The 17,884-nt window shown below is 36.6% G+C and overlaps 1 protein-coding gene across 16 annotated transcripts in view; it reads left to right on the top strand.

Moving 5' to 3' along the window:
• The window catches only part of LOC135212752 (early endosome antigen 1-like), a 278,033-nt gene that overhangs the window by 199,518 nt on the left and 60,631 nt on the right, over positions 1 to 17,884 (top strand). For 15 of the 16 annotated variants that reach the window (XR_010313979.1, XR_010313978.1, XM_064246495.1 and 12 more), the window contains one exon: positions 6,555 to 6,801. Coding sequence is in view for 13 of the 16 variants with exons in the window: in XM_064246495.1 (XP_064102565.1) it covers positions 6,555 to 6,801 (247 nt within the window). In the remaining 3 variants the exon portion in view is untranslated. Of the gene's footprint in view, positions 1 to 6,554; positions 6,802 to 7,059; positions 12,863 to 17,884 lie in introns of those variants that run through there. The other variant, XR_010313980.1, reaches the window with a different exon arrangement.

The following is a 17,884-nucleotide window of genomic DNA, read 5'->3' on the forward strand; positions in this document are numbered from 1 at the left end:
GCTACTGTCCGAGTCCCTCGCGTTCGTCTGGTTTTCCCCCCACGCTGTCTCCGTTCCATGAACGCTTTAAGAAATGCATATAGTCCGTCTATTTCTTGATCTACCTCGCTCCTTACCGGGCTACTTTCTACCGCTCTAGCGTCTCTCACGCCCTCGGCATCACCGTCAGGCATCTGGGCCCTCGTGCTTCGTGTATTATACACCATTGTACCTCACTGTTTTTCACTTTTGCGGTTAATTATCAAGTTGGCACAACCTCAACGACCCACAGTTGGTTAACGATTGACCAATTAGCGTATTGCACTGTATTACGACGCACACTATGGTACCCCACAGATCGCTATATTTAACGTTAATTAGCGCTTCGCAGCGCACCCCACACCTGACACCAAAATTATGACCCCGACCTGGGTCGCGTGGGATTCTTAAGTTACTGTGGGTCATGCAGAAATCAAACGCTCAGTGATTAATTTAACACCGGTCTTATATTCTAATGAATTTACACAAGGGCCCGAGTGAAATGAACTTAATATCTATAGTACCGGCGGGATTGAGACCGAGCGAGGAACCGGCAGAGGGCACGAGGGGGAAACGGCACGTCCACCCATTTGCTTGACCAACGGCTAACTGCCTTCCTCAAGGGGGAACCTTGGCATTCTCTCTCTTTCCTCTACTCCCCCACAACTCCCGATATATTCCCTCCCGTATGTGATTGGCTGCGGCACCTCTCCTTAGGCCTATTGACCAATGGGTGCCTATATAGGTGACGCTAAAGAACCAACAAACTTTTGGGGGGGGATGTTTGGGGGGAGGTGACGCTTTCTTCATCTGAGAGAGAATGACCGTTAACGACCTCATGGCGTCTTGTAAGATGTTCCGATATTCTAGGGAAGTTGTTTATAAGCCCTCTAGAATGGCTTATATATATATATATATATATATATATATATATATATATATATACTATATTCATTATTATATATAATATATATCTTATTAATAAATTAAATTATATATATATATATATATATTATATATATATATATCTATATACATTATATATATATGTATGTATATATATATATATATATATATATATATTCTATAATATATATGTATATATATTTGCGGTCATGTTTCTATGAAAAATATCCACAAATTCTTGTTTTTTTTTTTTTTGTCAATTTCATCGTAAAATGCACTTTTTGTGATAAAACTATTAAAGAAATCAAGTATGAAAATTTTTAGTGGGTTTTTCTTGATTTTTAACTAACAAAATAGGCTGTTTTCAGCATTTTTATAGGGGCTCCAGCTATTTGCGGGCTCTTACTATTCAAGGGGGTGTCTGGTACACATCCCCCACGAATACGGGGGACCACTGTGTGTGTGTATATATATTATATATTATATATTATATATATATATATATATATATATATATATATATATATATATATATATATATATATATATATATATATATATAAGTCTTGTTGAAAAGGATTGCTGCATCAGCTCCATTAATTTTGTATAGAGTCTTCACTATTTTCCTTATTAAGGATTTCTCAATGTTGCTGAAACTGGCAAGCAACGTACCAAAGGGGATCGTCAAATCCAGTGTAGTCATATTGAATTATCTTTATTACTGCTATATACATATATTACTGCTACAAGTTTCTCTCTCTCTCTCTCTTCTCTCTCTCTCTCTCTCTCTCTGACGTTTCGCCCAGATCTGCCAGGGCATGGTCACAGCGATTGTTGCTGTAGGACTGAATCTTAGTGGTGAGTCCTTCGCTATATATCATGGTCGTGCAGGCGCTCACGGATGCTCCTGCAGGACCCGGAGGGTGCTCGACTTTTCATGGCTGGCGGCCAGGCGTCGGAAACTCTTGAGGCGTGTTGATCTTCTCAGGTGTGTTGCGTCACCTGGAGCCGGGTTTTCATTGGCTGCAACCGTAGTGACGTAACTCCTGGTATTTCTACCAACCTCTTCAATATTGGTCCCGTCCTGGGCGCTGGTGTTCTCGTCTGGAGGAGGGGGCTGGGTCGAGCACCCTCTGGGTCCTGCAGGAGCATCTGTGAGCACCCGCACGACCATGATATATAGCGAAGGACTCACCACTAAGATTCAGTCCTCCAGCAACCATCACTGTGACCATGCCCTGGCAGATCTGGGCGAAACGTGAGAGAGAGAGAGGAGAGAGGGAGAGCGAGAGATGAGAGAAGAGAGAGAGAGACGAGAAGAGAGAAGAGCGAGAGAGAGACTTGTAGTAGTAATATATGTATACTATAGCAGTAATAAAGATAATTCAATATGACTACATTGGATTTGACGATCCCCTTTGGCACGTTGCTTGCCAGTTTCAGCAACATTGAGAAATCCTTAATAAGGAAATTAGAGAAGACTCTATACAAAATTGATGGAGCTGATGCAGCAATTGTTTTCAACAAGACTTGTTTATATATACATACATACATACATATATATATATATATATATATATATATATATATATATATATATATATATATATACATATATATATATATATTATATATATATATATATATATATATATATATATATATATATATATATATATTATATATATATATATATATATATATATTATTATTATGTATATATATATATATATATATATATATATATATATATATATATATATATATATCTAATATCAGTAGAAGGATCCACAGTAATATCCTTCTTTATCCAAGTGAAATATATTTGTGGAAATATTTACAAATATATTTTATCTGGATAAACAAGAATATTACTGTGGATCCTTCTACTGATTTCTTAGAAGCATGATATAGTGTTTTAATAATGCATATACATACATACATACATACATACATACATCATACTACATACATACATACATACACACATACACACACACACACACACACACACACACACACACACACACACACACACATATATATATCTATATTTAGAGTATTATATATAGATATATATATAAATGATATATATATATATATATGTATATATATATAGATATATATATAATATATAACACACATGTATTAACTATATTATATATCATATATATTATATAAATATAACCAAATGTATACATACGTATAATTATATAACATATTACACATGTATAACATATAAAATATATATATATAATATTATATATTATATTATAATATATATATAATATATACTATATATAAAAGAACTGGTAGAGGGGTAAACATTAGTATTACAAATGCATACTTACACACACACATGGTACTATATTAATGCATATAAGGAGCCAAATCATAATTACAGTATTGTGTCTATGTACTATTTAGGGACCAATGCTGTTACCTACCCTAGTGATCATTTTTTTGGTGGAAGTAGCGGTGAAGAGGTGGCTGTCGGTGCCGGCTCTGCCTATTCTTAGGGTTGTGGCATTTAGCCAAGCCTTTCCTCTTTCCCTATCTCTTGATCCTCAAGTTATGTCAAGTCAACTTTTCTTCAGTAAGGAAGGCCTTTCCATTGGAATTTAGGGTTTTTTCTTGTTTTTTTAAAATGCCCCCTTCTCTCGTTAGGCATGAGGTCATAGTAGTTTGTATAAAAGGTACCCACCTTTTATACTCTGTGGCTAAATTGATCAGAGTAGTAGTCTGCATTTTCCTCTAGAACAGATAAGGTTTTACATTTGGCATTTGATAATAAGTCAGATTCTAGACACTTCGCACAATATTCCACTGTGTATAAGGTATTAAGCTACTTGATTATTAATACCCTTGAGCCTTTAAAGTTATCAGTAGTCTTTGTTTTGTAATTTCCCTATTTTTGTATTTGATTTTCAAATTGTTACCCTTAGTGATCAAATGAGCAATTGTTATATTTAACATATTAACGATGTGTTATTGATTATCAAACGTACTCTCAAATTATCCTCAACTATTGTTTAAGAAGTATTGTTGATTTTCCTGCTGTTGGCTTTGAAAGGTTATCAAGTACAGTGTTCACTGGTTCATTGGGTTCAGTCATTTGCCATAGTAGGAGGTCTTATTTGTCATTCACATCACTGTACGTAATTATGAGGGCAGCCATTTCTACTGGCATATAAAAGACTTCATTTGTGAAATCTTTTGCATTAATTGCAGAAATTTTTTTACAATATGTGAGAAACAGCTATATGTTTTCTTCCACGTTCGTATCATGGTTTTTGTTGGGGACAGCATCTTTAAAGGTTTTATTTCAGCCAGTAAGGAATTCTGTTGTAGTTATAAGAGTAGATGTTCTCAAATGTACTGGTATCTGTAAAGAGCGTGCGGCCCATTTTCATAAATGTAAACATGAAGAAAATGAACAGACTAAGGGTCATAATGATGAATATACTTGAGAGTATAATTCAAGTCTCTATGCAAATTACACTATAATATGTACTGCATAATGTAATTTTGTTTTTAGAAATATTCAGTACGTAATGCAAAACATTTTTTTTGTAATCACAGATAGCTTGAAGAAAGATATATATAACTGTATAAGGGAAATTTATATCATTGTTGCCTTTCTATTTTGAGTTATGAACAAATTATAAAGATGTTACAGTATTCCTCAAGACATAGGTCAGATTTTGGGGTTATGTAAACATATTATTGTAAAATCTAGTTAACTCTATTATATTGGAACTACAATATAATAAATCTGAAAGGAAAATTACAGATGGGTTGGTACATACTTCACCTGTGCTTGCAAATGGATAAAATACCACTTACATTACAAAAGAAGATTTTACACAGAGACAAACACTTCATGTTAATCCTATTGTAAAGATTTTGTTCTCTCTCTCTCTCTCTCTCTCTCTCTCTCTCTCTCTCTCTCTCTCTCTCTCTTCTCACATACATACCTCCAGTGAGATGAATATTGTGCTATAAGAAGAGTTTGACAGGTTAATTGGAAGTGGCTCAGGCATTCTTGTGTGATGCACAGTACATACTGCTGTTTCTTTTTTGCTAAAGTGGATATGTGTATACATGGCATTGCATTGTGTAAATTTTATATGTTATTAACGTACTTATATATCAGTTCATTAAATTTATCAAATGCTTCAGGAAGGGGAATGAACTTAATGAAATGTGTGCTGTATTTAGTGGCATTCAGTTAACTTGGAATGATGCCAATGTTGAGTACTGTTACTGGCAAACAACAAAAGCCAGAGGAGATTTTTATACTACCTTGTTTTTGTTATTTTCACGAACTGTACCAGAATGCTAAGCATAAGGAAGTAAAACATTTGCCACATTGTTGGTAATCGCTGTAAGAGGAAGTTGTACATTTTCTATAAATGTAACTTCTCTGTTTTGTCTATTGTAAAGCTGAATGTTTAATAGTTGTATGTTGTTGGTCTTGTGCAGTTAATGTCTTTAACTAAGGAAGATATTTAAGTCCTCATTACATAAATTGTAACTTGAAGACATAAAAAAGGAGGGTTACACACCCATTTTACCAGTATGAATTAATTCCTGAGCAGAGATGGTGTAATTTTAGGATTATACATTTTTCATAAGGAAGTAAGTTTCAGTAAATACTATGAAAATCCTTATTATAACTATTCTGAAATATTGGTATTCAAAGGCTTGGAAGCATAACACAAATGTTTATGTTAGTATTCCTTTATGGTAAAATGAGTTCAAGTCTCTGCTCCCCTTTTCTTGTAAGTTTACTACTTGCAAAAACAGAAAAGGAGTTGGCACCTCTGGGGCAAGGAGTTATAGACCGAGTGGGAAGGGGGCTGCCCTCGTACTGGCTATGGCTATTTTTACCTTACCAGCAAAACTAGTTGTGTTTGGCTAAAGTGTGAAGGTGTTGGTGTTATTTTCCTCATGATATACTAAGGGCCCAAGCCCTCCATATCACTTATGTGTATACATACTAATAAATAGGATTTCCTATCTCTCCAAAATGAGCAATTTATCATGCTGTTGATTTAATTTTGCCCTGTTGATTTCATGTTACAATATTCTTTTGGCTTTAGTAATGATACACATATAGACTGCAGTTGTGAATAAAGCTATCTCCTATCTTTTAATCATATTTTCATTCATATTCATATAAATTTTATCAGCTTTTCCTTAAGACATATCTCCTTGGTGTATAGCTTAATGGTGCAACCTGTCATGATATGAGTGACTTGGTTTTCACTGACACTGATGATGTTGCTACATTATGGTATATGAATATACGTATATATGAATACATGGCACATTAATAATTTGAGTAAGACATATACTATTATATACAATTCTTAGATGAGATAAGAAATTGCACAAATGATATGTAGTATTTACAGCTTGTTCCTTCATTCCTGCTTCTCAGTTATTTGTGGCTCACAGAAACTACCTAAAGCCCTGTCTTCTCCCATTTTCTTTTCACCATACTGATGTCATCATGAGATTTAGTAGGTTTTTATATTTGCTTAAAAGCTAACATTTTCATAAATTTTGAGTTTTTCATTGCAAAAATTGTAGTCAAGAAATTTTAAGTGCTTTTAATTTTGCAGATCAGAATTAGAGAAAATACAAAAACAAAGTGATGAAAATTTGGCCAGTGCCTCCTTGGAGCTGAACAAATCGCAGCAGTCTCAGTTAGAAGCCGTGAGGAGTAGCTACCAACGTACCATCAGTAGCAGGGATGCCACTATAGCCTCCTTGAAGGACGAAGCTGACAGACTAAAACTTTCTCACCAGGAGGCTCTTGAAAAACTCCAGTGTCAGCTGGATAAGGCTCATCACCAATCCAAGTGTCAGGTATATCTCTTGCCGTTTCTAAATGTCAGATGGTTGCGCTGGTTATTAATATGGCCCTCCTTTGCTGTCTTATACTCAGTACCCGGTGATGATATATGGTTATAACATTGTCATATATTTCTAAAACCTTTGTATATGTGGATGTCTGTGAAGGCAGAGTGCCAAGGATATACTGTGCAGTCTCTTGAACAAGGTTGATGCTAAATACAGGTTGTGGGGTATGGTGACTGAGGCTGGGCTTGGAGCAGTGCCAGGATACTGTGGCTGGCTGGGCCTTGGGTTCTTCTGGCACTGCCAGTCGAAGGGAGGTCTGGTGTAGTAAGGGTGTAGATCACAACTACCCTCAAAGCTAATGGTTAACATCACAAGACATAACTGGCTTTAGGGTTTGCTGTTGCTGCAGAGGGAGGAAAGGAGTTAGAGCACCTGCTGGCCCTTTATCATTCAAGAGGTAATATTATATAGATCTGCTGTGTACATTAGCAATGGCGACAGATACCCAACAACTGATAGAACTGGAATGCCAGCAGGTGCAAGAGCAGTTACTGAAGCTGACTGCTGATCGTGAAACACTTAGGGAAGAGTTCGAACGCATCTCCAGTTGCAGTCAGCACCTTTTGCAGCAAATCCAAGATGACAGCTCCCAGGCCAGTGGAAACAGGAAGAGCAAATTTGAAACTGAAAAAGAAAAGCTTGAAGAAAAGCTGAAAGCACTAGAGAAAGATATTCAAGACAAAAATGAAAAAATTGAGTTTTTAGATGATAAAGCTAGTGAATACTTACTTAAAGTTAGTACTATGAGTAACAGCCTGTTTGATAGTTATGATACAAATATCAGTAAAGATGATGAATGTGGGGATGATGGCTCGGCAGACATTGAAAAAAGTAAAATTAGTGAAGTGTTAACAAGTATTGATTCAAATGAAAGTGTTCACTATTTTGAAAACAAAACTTCTGAACAAGAGCCAGAATCAATAATTACTGCAGGTTGCATTCCTGAATCATTTTATGAGTCTAGCAATAAAGAAACATCTATCAGTAAGGTGCCTGATAATGAATTAAACCTTAATGTTGAAGTCAAAACTGTGATAAATTTAGTTATGGAAGAAGTTCCTGTTGCAGATAGGGTAGTATCCAGTGAAGGATTGGAAATGTCTGAAGCCTGTAGTAAAGCTATATTAACAACAAATCAAGTAATCGAAAACATCCAAGAGCAGATTGAAAGAAATGAAATCAATGAGGTTCCAGTTGATTTGGAGATGCAGGAACCTGCTAAAACAACTGAGGACATTATGGGGACTGACGAAAGTTATACTATTGACTTTGAAACAAATAATGTGTGTGACCAAATAGAAAATGAAAATAATTTGTGTGAAGTTCCACAAGAAAGTGAAACTCTTCCAGAGGTTGAATTGGTGAAAAGGGAAATTTTGACTGATGAACCGTCGGCACCTTATTTCAGTGAGGATTTATTAAATGGAAAACCTGCAAGTAAGGTAGGATCTCCAGAACCTTCATCTCGGCCAGCACCCGTTAAAGATGTTGCATCTCCAAACAGTGAATCAGGTAAGCAGTCTAATGGTAGTGGATCCCCAGTGCGGGAGCAGATGATGTCCTTATCATTATTAGTAGCAGAACTTCGAAGAGTCAAAGATGACATGGGAAAATGCATGTCTGTGAAAGAACAGTCATTCATTGAACTGGAGGATCAGTTGCAGGCAGCAAATAAAGAAGTAGCCTCTTTGAAACTGTCAATGACACACATGTCAAGAAATTTGGAAGAAAAGGAGCAAAGATACCAAGCCCTCGAAGAAGAAAATATGAAAAAGAAGATGGACATAGAGCTAAAGATGAAGGATGTTCAAGAAGTCACGAATAAATGTTCCATGTTAGCAGAAGAAAAAGCGGATATCCTACGCAAAATGGAAGTCTTGGAGATTATGATGACTGAATACCGAACTGAAATTGAAATGCTTGTTGCAGAAAAAAACAAATTGGAAGAAGATACTAAACAGTTACTTTCAGCAAAAACTGCTGCATCTCTTGCAGAAGCAGAAATAGACTCAAGGACCAATGTTGAAGAGAAAGAGAAGGAAATTGAGGAACTAGTAGAAAAAATCCAAAGTATGGAGAAACAGATGAAGGAATTGAATGATAAGTTGAAAGTCACCAACAAGCACCTGAAAGTCATGGCAAGAGAACGTGAACACAAACAAAAGGAATGCGAGGTACTGAAGCGTAAAGTTGAATTAGTAGAGCTGAAGATGTGTGAGCTTCAAGGGACTTTCGATATGCTTGTAAAAGCTGTTATGGTGGAGAGGGATGAACTCATCAGAGAAATGGAAGAAAAAAATGGTCAGATAGATGATGTGCATCATACCCTTGCACAGCTAAAGGTCAGTCATGAACAGGAGTTAGAGAAAGTTATGCTAGAAAAGAGATTGGTAGTTGAAGAATTACATAAATACAAGTCTGGTGAACTGAAACCTGTTGCCATGGTTGACCAAAAACAATTTGATTTTGTATCCCAGGAAAAAGTGAGGCTGGTTCGAGAATTACAGCAGCAAACGGAACAAAGAATTTTTCTAGAAACAAAATTGAAATCTCTCCAGGGAGAGATGGATGACTTTGTAGGTGTGTTGAAAGATGAAATGTCTCGCTTGAAAGACGAAACTGAAAAGACACAATTAGAAAAGAAATGTATTGAAGAGACATTTGCTTCCTTACAAGCAGATCATCTTGAGGTATCTTCTAAATATCAGTCAATGGAGAAACTATTTCAAGAATTAGAGAAATCCAATAAAGAAAAAACTGCAAATTTAGAGATTCTGAAGCTGCAACTTGATGACTTTCAGCATCAACTTGAAGATCTGAATACAAAGAATTTCAACTTAAGTTCTGAGATGCACAGCAAAGAGGAAGAATTTCGAGAGGAGCTGTCAGCACGAGAGGGAACGATTCAGGAGTTGAATGTAACTCTTACCAACAACCAGAAACAATCAATGGAGAATTACAATGCATTGCAGGAAGACATGGCTGCCCTGCAGACAAAATTCAAGACATCAGTGGAGGAAAGCACAAAACAGATGAAGGATATTGAAGATAGATTGAAACAGTCTCAGGATGATAAGAAAAAAGAGATTGCAGAACTTCAAGGTAAGGTCAAAGCACTAATAGAAGAATTAAGAGAGGCAAAAATGGATGTAACAGAATCTCAGACCTCTTGTTACCAAGAATGTGAATCACCCTCTATATCACAGGATGCTGAACTCCAGTCCTCATCTCTCGCAGTGGCTCCGTCTCTACCTCTGGACACCGTTGCCGACTCGTCGACTTCCCATTCTCTTCGCACAGAAGCAGAATGTAGAGAAGCTGAAAATAAAAGTCAGCAGGTAGAAGAATTGCAAAAACAAGGGAAGGAACTGGAAGAATTATTGCATGTTGCCAATAAAACGATAGAGACCAAAGAAACAGAAATTAAAAGACTTGTGGAGTGTGATATTCCGATGTTGAATGAAAAGATACAGAATCTAACTGATGAACTTCATCACTTCAAGAATAAAACTCCAGAAAATGAGGCTTTTAAATCTCAAGTTGAGTTTGAAGCTCTCATATCTAAAAAAGAGCTAAAAATCCAGGAATTGGAAACAAAAGTGAATGAATTAGAGGTATGCTTGGTAAGTAAAAATGGATATATTTCCCACCTTGAAGGACTTATTGAAGGAAGTAGTGACGCTAAGAATGATGTCGAGACCCACTTGCAACAGATCCGACAGCTGAGTGCTGATATTTCAAAGATGAAGGATGAATTGAAGAAAGCACATGAGCAGTATGAAGCTTTACAGCAAACTGTTGGCCAGTTTGAAAAAGATAAACAGTGTTTTGAAAAAGAAAAAGCAAAAATTGTTGAAGAATATGAGAATAAACTGCAGAATGCTGGGACTAAGTTAGAAGAGGTCACAGCTGAACTCGAAGAAAAAAAAAACTCGGTTGAACAATTAGAATTTGAACTTAGATCCTGTAGGAATAGTCATGTAGAAGTGGTTGCAAACTTAGAGAACAGCCACATAGATAGGGTAGCAGAGGTAGTACAACTTCATCTGCTTAAAGCAGATGAACTTAGAAGTAGTAATTTAGCAAAAATTAGTGAACTACATGAACATATAGATGAATTATACAAGGCTAAGAAATCCTTAGAGAATCAGGTTAGCAATTTGAAACATGAGTACAGTGAAGAATTATCAAAATATGAAGAACAATGGACAGAGGAGAAGAAAGAGAAGGAAGAGCTGCATAGGCAAGTTCACATGCTAGAAAAGGAGAAAAAGCAACTAGAGGAAGAAACTGGAGCGTTACGGAATGGTTTTGAGAGAGAGCAGATGTTATCTGCTGACATGCAAGATCAAATGGTTTCTGACTTGGAGAAACTAATCCTCAGTCTCGAGTCAGACAAGAAGGACATGGAGAAAGAAATAATGCAGCTGAAATCTTTGAGAGATTTACAGTCAAGTATAATACTTGATAACGAGAAAAAGATATCTGTGTTAGGTGATGAAATTGTTTTGGCCAACAAGGAAATTAGTATATTAAAAGAAGAAACAAAAAAACTGAAAGCACTCTTAGGAGAAGAAACAATATCAAGATATAATGAAGATCATGGAAAATCTAAAGCCATTGAAGACCTTACTGAAAAAGTTAAAATATTGAGAAGTAGATTAGAAGAAGCAGAGAAAAATGCACAGGAACAAGAGGAGATTTATGCTCACAAACTCAAGGAGGAGAAAGATGATCATATTATGCAACTTAGAGCCTTGCGCAGAGAGATGTCTCAGGAAGTGGACGATATTGAGCTTAAAAGGAAACAGTTGTCTCTTGATTATGAAGATAAGATTGCCCTGATGGCAGCTGATTACCAGGATAACCTGAAAGAGACCATCAAGAGATATGAGACTCGTCTTGCTGAAGAGAAAGCTGAGTTTGGCCGTGTTTTAGTCACAAAAATTGATGAGTATGAAAGAAAGTTGTCGGTTCAGTCAGCTGACATTCAGTCTTATGAGTCTCAGATGAATGCTCTCCAGACACAGTTAGAAAATAAATCTGGAATTATTGATGATTTAGAAAGAAACCTGGATGAAATGACACTTATGAAAGCTGCACTTCGAGCCCAAGTGGATGATTTAAAACTTACAGTCACAAAAATAGGTGAAGGTGGAGAAAAATCTTCATTGGATGTACTTCACTCAGAGTATGAGTCAAGACTTACAGAAATTCAGGAACACTATGAAACCCAGCTGGTTTATCTTCGGTCTTTGCTCCAAGGAATTGACATTGAGGTGCAAGCTGATGGCCCTACTGAAGCACAACGTGAATGTTGTAGCTCTCCATCTCTTTGCTCTGAATATTCCATTGAGTTGTCCTGTCTTCGTCCTTACTTACAAGGACAGTCCTCTCCAATTACTGACCTCATGGCAGAGCACCGTTGTCAGTCATCTCATGGAAGTGAAGTTGATCCATTAGATCACAGCTTTCACTTTCTTGCTCGTTCAGCATCAGGCGCTAAGAGCAAGGATGATAAAGTTGGTATTACCTTAGCAGGGCTCAGTGCACATTTGTTAGCAAAAAATTTATCAAAAGGTGGGGAGCAATTGCCAAATACATCTCTGACTTGTGCTTTATCAAAGTCTTCATCTAAATCTGAGGTTAAATTAGGAAATGTCTGTGTACCAATCAATCTTAGTAGTAACCCCAAGTTACAAAAAGAAATAAATCAGCGTGCAGGCTCAGAAGCAAGTGAACATGCACGCTTATCAGTTTCAAGTTTCAAATATCCAGAAGGTGTGTCATCTGCCAACTCTGCACTTTCTAGTCTGAATCATGATGCCCTTGTACCAGCAACATCAGGGGCCAGACCACGACCCCCACGTCGAAGTGTCTCCAAGATTCGGTCTAGCCCTGTCATTGAAGTCTGTGCCGTCAGCAAGGAAAGCACTAAGCAAACTAAGAGTTCCAGCATTCCTGAGCCGTCCGATGCTAGCCCTATCAGCACCGCCACACCTAACAAGTATCTTGATAAAACAGAAATGTCGTCTGTCTGTTGTGTAGTTCAGTAAGAAGGACTCGGATGGGTATATCGACCTAAAGACTTCGGCCAACCCTTCCCCCTTCTTTGTGATGACCTTATGTGGCTGATGATTAATGATGCTCTGACTAGAGTGAGGTATTTATTTTTGTAGATGCTTTTTAATGCTTTTCTTTTGTTTAATATTCTGCCCCTGCAGGGTGAGTTATTGCAGCAATATTTTCATAAGACTGTAGAATATTAAGTTAATACAGTAGCATTTTCAAGGGGCCTTTTCATGACTCAATCCCAGCAATGATTGGGAATATACAAAGTGTTTTAATTACTAACAAAGAATAAAGGACAGATGTTAAAATTAATTCCAAACAATAGTACAATGTTTAACCATATAATCTTGGTGACTGTGATAGATTTAGAATACTGTATTATTCCTGTACAATAATGTAGATGATTTTCAGTACTTGTTCCATAGTTTTTATTTCTTAGCATTTCCCACCTGTTTTGATTTTATTAATATAAATGAAAAGCAAATACATAAGTCTCAAATTACAATATCAGTATACGTGAGTATTCTTTGCATTAAAAATTACATTCAGGTGGAGATGTTATTTGTTGGGATCTTAGCTTTAGGTATTTGTGGAGCTATTTTTTTTATTTTATATCTATGCAGCTGATAACTTTAACAAGCAAATTTTTGTTTACAAGACTGTCATAACCTGGTGTTTTTTGTCTCTCAAGTTTGTTCATTATTGATTCCACTTTTAAAACTGAATTCATTGATAAACACATTCTGGCTTCTTCAGTGTCTGGTATATTAATCAAATTATCCCCCTCATATCCCTTGTTTAGGACCTCTAAAACATGTTCTGTCCATTGTTATGCTTATTTTCTTATTGACTACTACCTTTTAATAGAATTTTCATCTTTTTTCTTTCCACCTATTGGTATCTAATTATATTGTAAGCAATCCTAACACAACTTTTTAAATAATGTACATATCAACATCGTCAGCCTGTTTGTCCAGATACTCTTTTATCTCTTCTTGATCTCCATTTCACCTTACTATCTAGACTTGAGTATATAGTACATTTTTTTTTTCCCTAAAATATATCTATGTGTACAGTCATGCTCATTTTAAAGTCTATATGGCAACCCAACATGTAGCATATGCAAAAACACATTTATTTCGTAAGGCCATAATACTACACATACCCAAACTGCAGGAGAAAAATGATAAAACATTTCCAAACCTGTAGTTATCCAGCGCCAATAAGTTCAACAAGAAATGTCTATCAAATCTATGTTCAAATGCTAAAGCAATAAAAAACCTAAAAAAAGTTTTCATAACATTACAATATTAATTTAAATGGAACCATCAAATTTTAAATAGTCCTGTTTGATTATTTTAATGCTCCAATGCTGATAAAAATAAACAAACTAGTGAGTATTTCTATATCTACAACTCATCACATTTCATTCCCTGTTATCAACAGGTGGGTGTAGTCTGTTTGTAACAGAACCAATATTTTGTTCCCTGGTCTAGGCATATTAGTTTTTTTTCCTCGCCAACTGTAGGGGAAGCATTTTTGCACTTTAAACCATCTTACGAATCAGTATAGTACTGTACAACAAAATTAAGCAGAGCATTATAACTGTCTTTGTCAGTTTAAAAAACAGTTGCATAGGCCTAAACATGTACGTATACCAATAACTTTTTAACTTAATTACTATCATCTCGATATACTTCAAAATTATCATCTTTTATGATTCAAAGAACAAGTAATCTCTATAATAAACTGGGTTGCATTTCATAAGCCCTAGATTGTATTGCTAGACATATAAATCATTATTGGAACAATGGAGGCAGTTTGAACTTAGCCTAAAACTCCAAAACTATTTCATTCTTATTTTTGTTTTCAAAGTTTTGTAGTAACTGCTGACCTTATTAGGTGTACTGTTCCATGCTGTAGAGGTAGTTATGATGACCACTAAGCGTAGCATTTTGTGCACACTGGTATTGATAGAACTGCCAACCTTGTCACAATATACTTTGAGCAAAAAAATTTTAAAAAATGTTACAAATGCTACCAATGCATAAATGAGATTAATATTTAAAACATATCAAGAAAATAATGTTTGCTGTGAATTTACAAAATCGGTTTTAGCTGATATCCACAGTTTGTCTTATAACCCCACATGCCAGTACAGTACATATTTCTTTTCCAGCAAATTCATAAACTTTTCTAGATGGTAACTTAGCCCTCTTTACTTGTCTGCCTTGTTATTACTTCATACTAGTATGGTAAAGTTGGTGAGGTCAAACAAAAAAAGTATAATTTTTTTTTTATTAATTTCATAGTTTTTTAACTTTGCTTTTTAATTTATTATCTAAATCACCCCCCCCCCCCCCCCCCCCCCGCCCCGCCCCACACACACACACATTGTAGACCTCCACTTTTTCACGCTTCACTTTGTCATGTTTTTTTGTGGAATATACTTTCAATTTTACGGGACAACTTTCACCAATTCACAAATTTTTATGGACCATATCTTTAAAATTATCACTATAATTTGTTTTTCTCATTGAGCAACAATGTGTTACAAATTACTGTATTTTTTCATTAGAGAGAGAGAGAGAGAGAGAGAGAGAGAGAGAGAGAGAGAGAGAGAGAGAGAGAGAGAGAGAGAGAGAGAGAGAGAGAGAGAGAGAGAGAGCTTTTAAGTAAAGTATATGTATTGAGAGAGAGGACTTGGCATGGGAGGAGAGTAGGAATGGTTTTGTGTTGCCTAAGTATGAAATTCAGATTTTAAATATTTTTACAGTGATTAGAAATGAAACATTAACAGTGATGAAATATTCTCTTGTGTACTGTTATAATATGCATGATAATCATAGCCAACTAAACTTGTAATTAAATATGGTACACAAAATCAAAGCAAAAAAATATTGCAATGTACCTATTTAGTTGTGAACTTCTTGGGTTTGTTTATTTTCATCTTTTTGTATGTTGTTCATTTTACAGTAATTGATATTTTATTACAGTAGTTGATATTTCATTAAAGGATGTGTACAGTACAGTATTGATAAACTACGAGCTTTTTAATAAATATATGGGAGATGGTGACGACTAACCACAAAACGACATAAACCAAGAACATACCATAGTAAATAAGTTTTTTTATCATAACTGTATTTGTACATAAATCACAATAATACTAACTGATGTAACAAACCTAGAACAGTGGTACCTCGACATACGAAAGGCTCAACTTACGAAAAATTCGAGTTACGAAAGCAAATATGAAGATTTTTTTGGCTCTGCATACGAAAATAGTTCAGAATATGAAAGGTTGTTGCTTTACGTAAAGTCCTGAGATTCGCCCGGACCACCGATAACAATTTTAAAACTCGTGCGACGCCAACTGAGTAGACTCGCCACCATCCTCCCGCTCTCCCATTGGTTCCTGATGCTAGTCACCGCCATAAGATCCTGTTCTCCTATTGGTCAGCATCTCTCCCATTGTGCATCTACGTAGCGGCGTGCTTCTTTGGCCACTCAGTAGCAGCATCGTTTGTATACGCACGCGGAATTTGTTCGTTCTATACGATTTTGTTTATTAACGTAAATTCGTTAGAGATTTCGTTGTAGTACTACTTTATCGGGTTGTGTGAAAACTTTAGTACATACATATACTACATAACTTAATTACGTACAGTATATACGTAGTCATAGGTCCCAAGAAAGATGAAGTTCACGGAAAGAAGAGGATGTTTTCTTTGGAGACAAAAACTTAGATAATTAAAAAGTATGAATGAAGCTGGCATGCGATTGAGTGTGATCGCTAAGGAGCATGGCTGAAATCCGTCGACCATAGGCACCATCCTTAAGCAGAAGGAAGCCATCAAAGCAGCTACACCTTCCAAGGGCGTTACTATTTTGTCTAGCAAGTGGAGCCACATGCACGACGAGATGGAAAGACTGCTTCTTGTCTGGATATAAGACAAAGAAATTGCTGGCGATACAATAACCAAGACAACAATCTGCCACAAGGCCAGCGCTATTTTCAGCGATTTGATTGCCCAGGCCGAAGACGATGGAGGAGAAGGGACATCGACGCCAACCCCAGACTTCAAGGCTTCTCATGGGTGGTTTGAAAAATTCCGTAAACGGACTGGCATCCATTCTGTGATGCGGCATTGGGAGGCGGCCAGCTCAGACACGAAAGCGATCGAAGCCTTTATTAAGACGTTCGACGAGATGACGATCAAGGAAGTCTACAGTTCTCAGCAAGTCTTCAACTGTGATGAGACTGGCCTTTTTTGGAAAAAAAATGCCTTGTCGGACATACATCACGCAGGAAGAGAAGAAGCTACCCGAGCATAAGCCTATGAAAGACAGGCTTACGCTCATACTTCGTTCGAACGCCAGTGAGGCTTGCAAGGTGAAGCCCCTACTTGTGTATCATTCGGAGACTCCTAGAGCCTTCAAGGCCCACAAAGTGCTAAAGGAGAAGCTTCCAGTGATGTGGAGGGCTAATGCGAAAGCCTGGGTAACGAGACTTTTGTTCACCGAGTGGGTAAATCTGTGTTTCGGCCCAACAGTGAAGAAATTCTTGGAAGAGAAGCGCCTCCCTCTGAAATGTCTGCTGTTGTTGGACAATGACCCTGCTCACCCTCCTGGCCTCGAGGAAGATATCTTAGCGGAGTATTCTTTTATCAAGGTTCTTTATCTTCCGCCTAACACCACCCCTCTCCTCCAGCCCATGGACCAGCAAGTGATATCGAACTTCAAAAAGCTATATACGAAACATCTTTTCAAGAGATGTTTTGACATCACCGATACCACAAACCTAACCTTGCGTGAATTTTGGAAGGAGCATTTCGACATCGTCATATGCATCCGACTCATCGATCAAGCTTGGCAGGAGGTTTCGAGGCGAACCTTGAATTCTTCGTGGAGGAAACTGGCCTGATGCTGTATCCGCCCAAGACTTCAAGGGATT

The sequence above is a fragment of the Macrobrachium nipponense genome, chromosome 41, assembly GCF_015104395.2.
Source record: "Macrobrachium nipponense isolate FS-2020 chromosome 41, ASM1510439v2, whole genome shotgun sequence".
Taxonomy (NCBI): Eukaryota; Metazoa; Arthropoda; class Malacostraca; order Decapoda; family Palaemonidae; genus Macrobrachium; species Macrobrachium nipponense.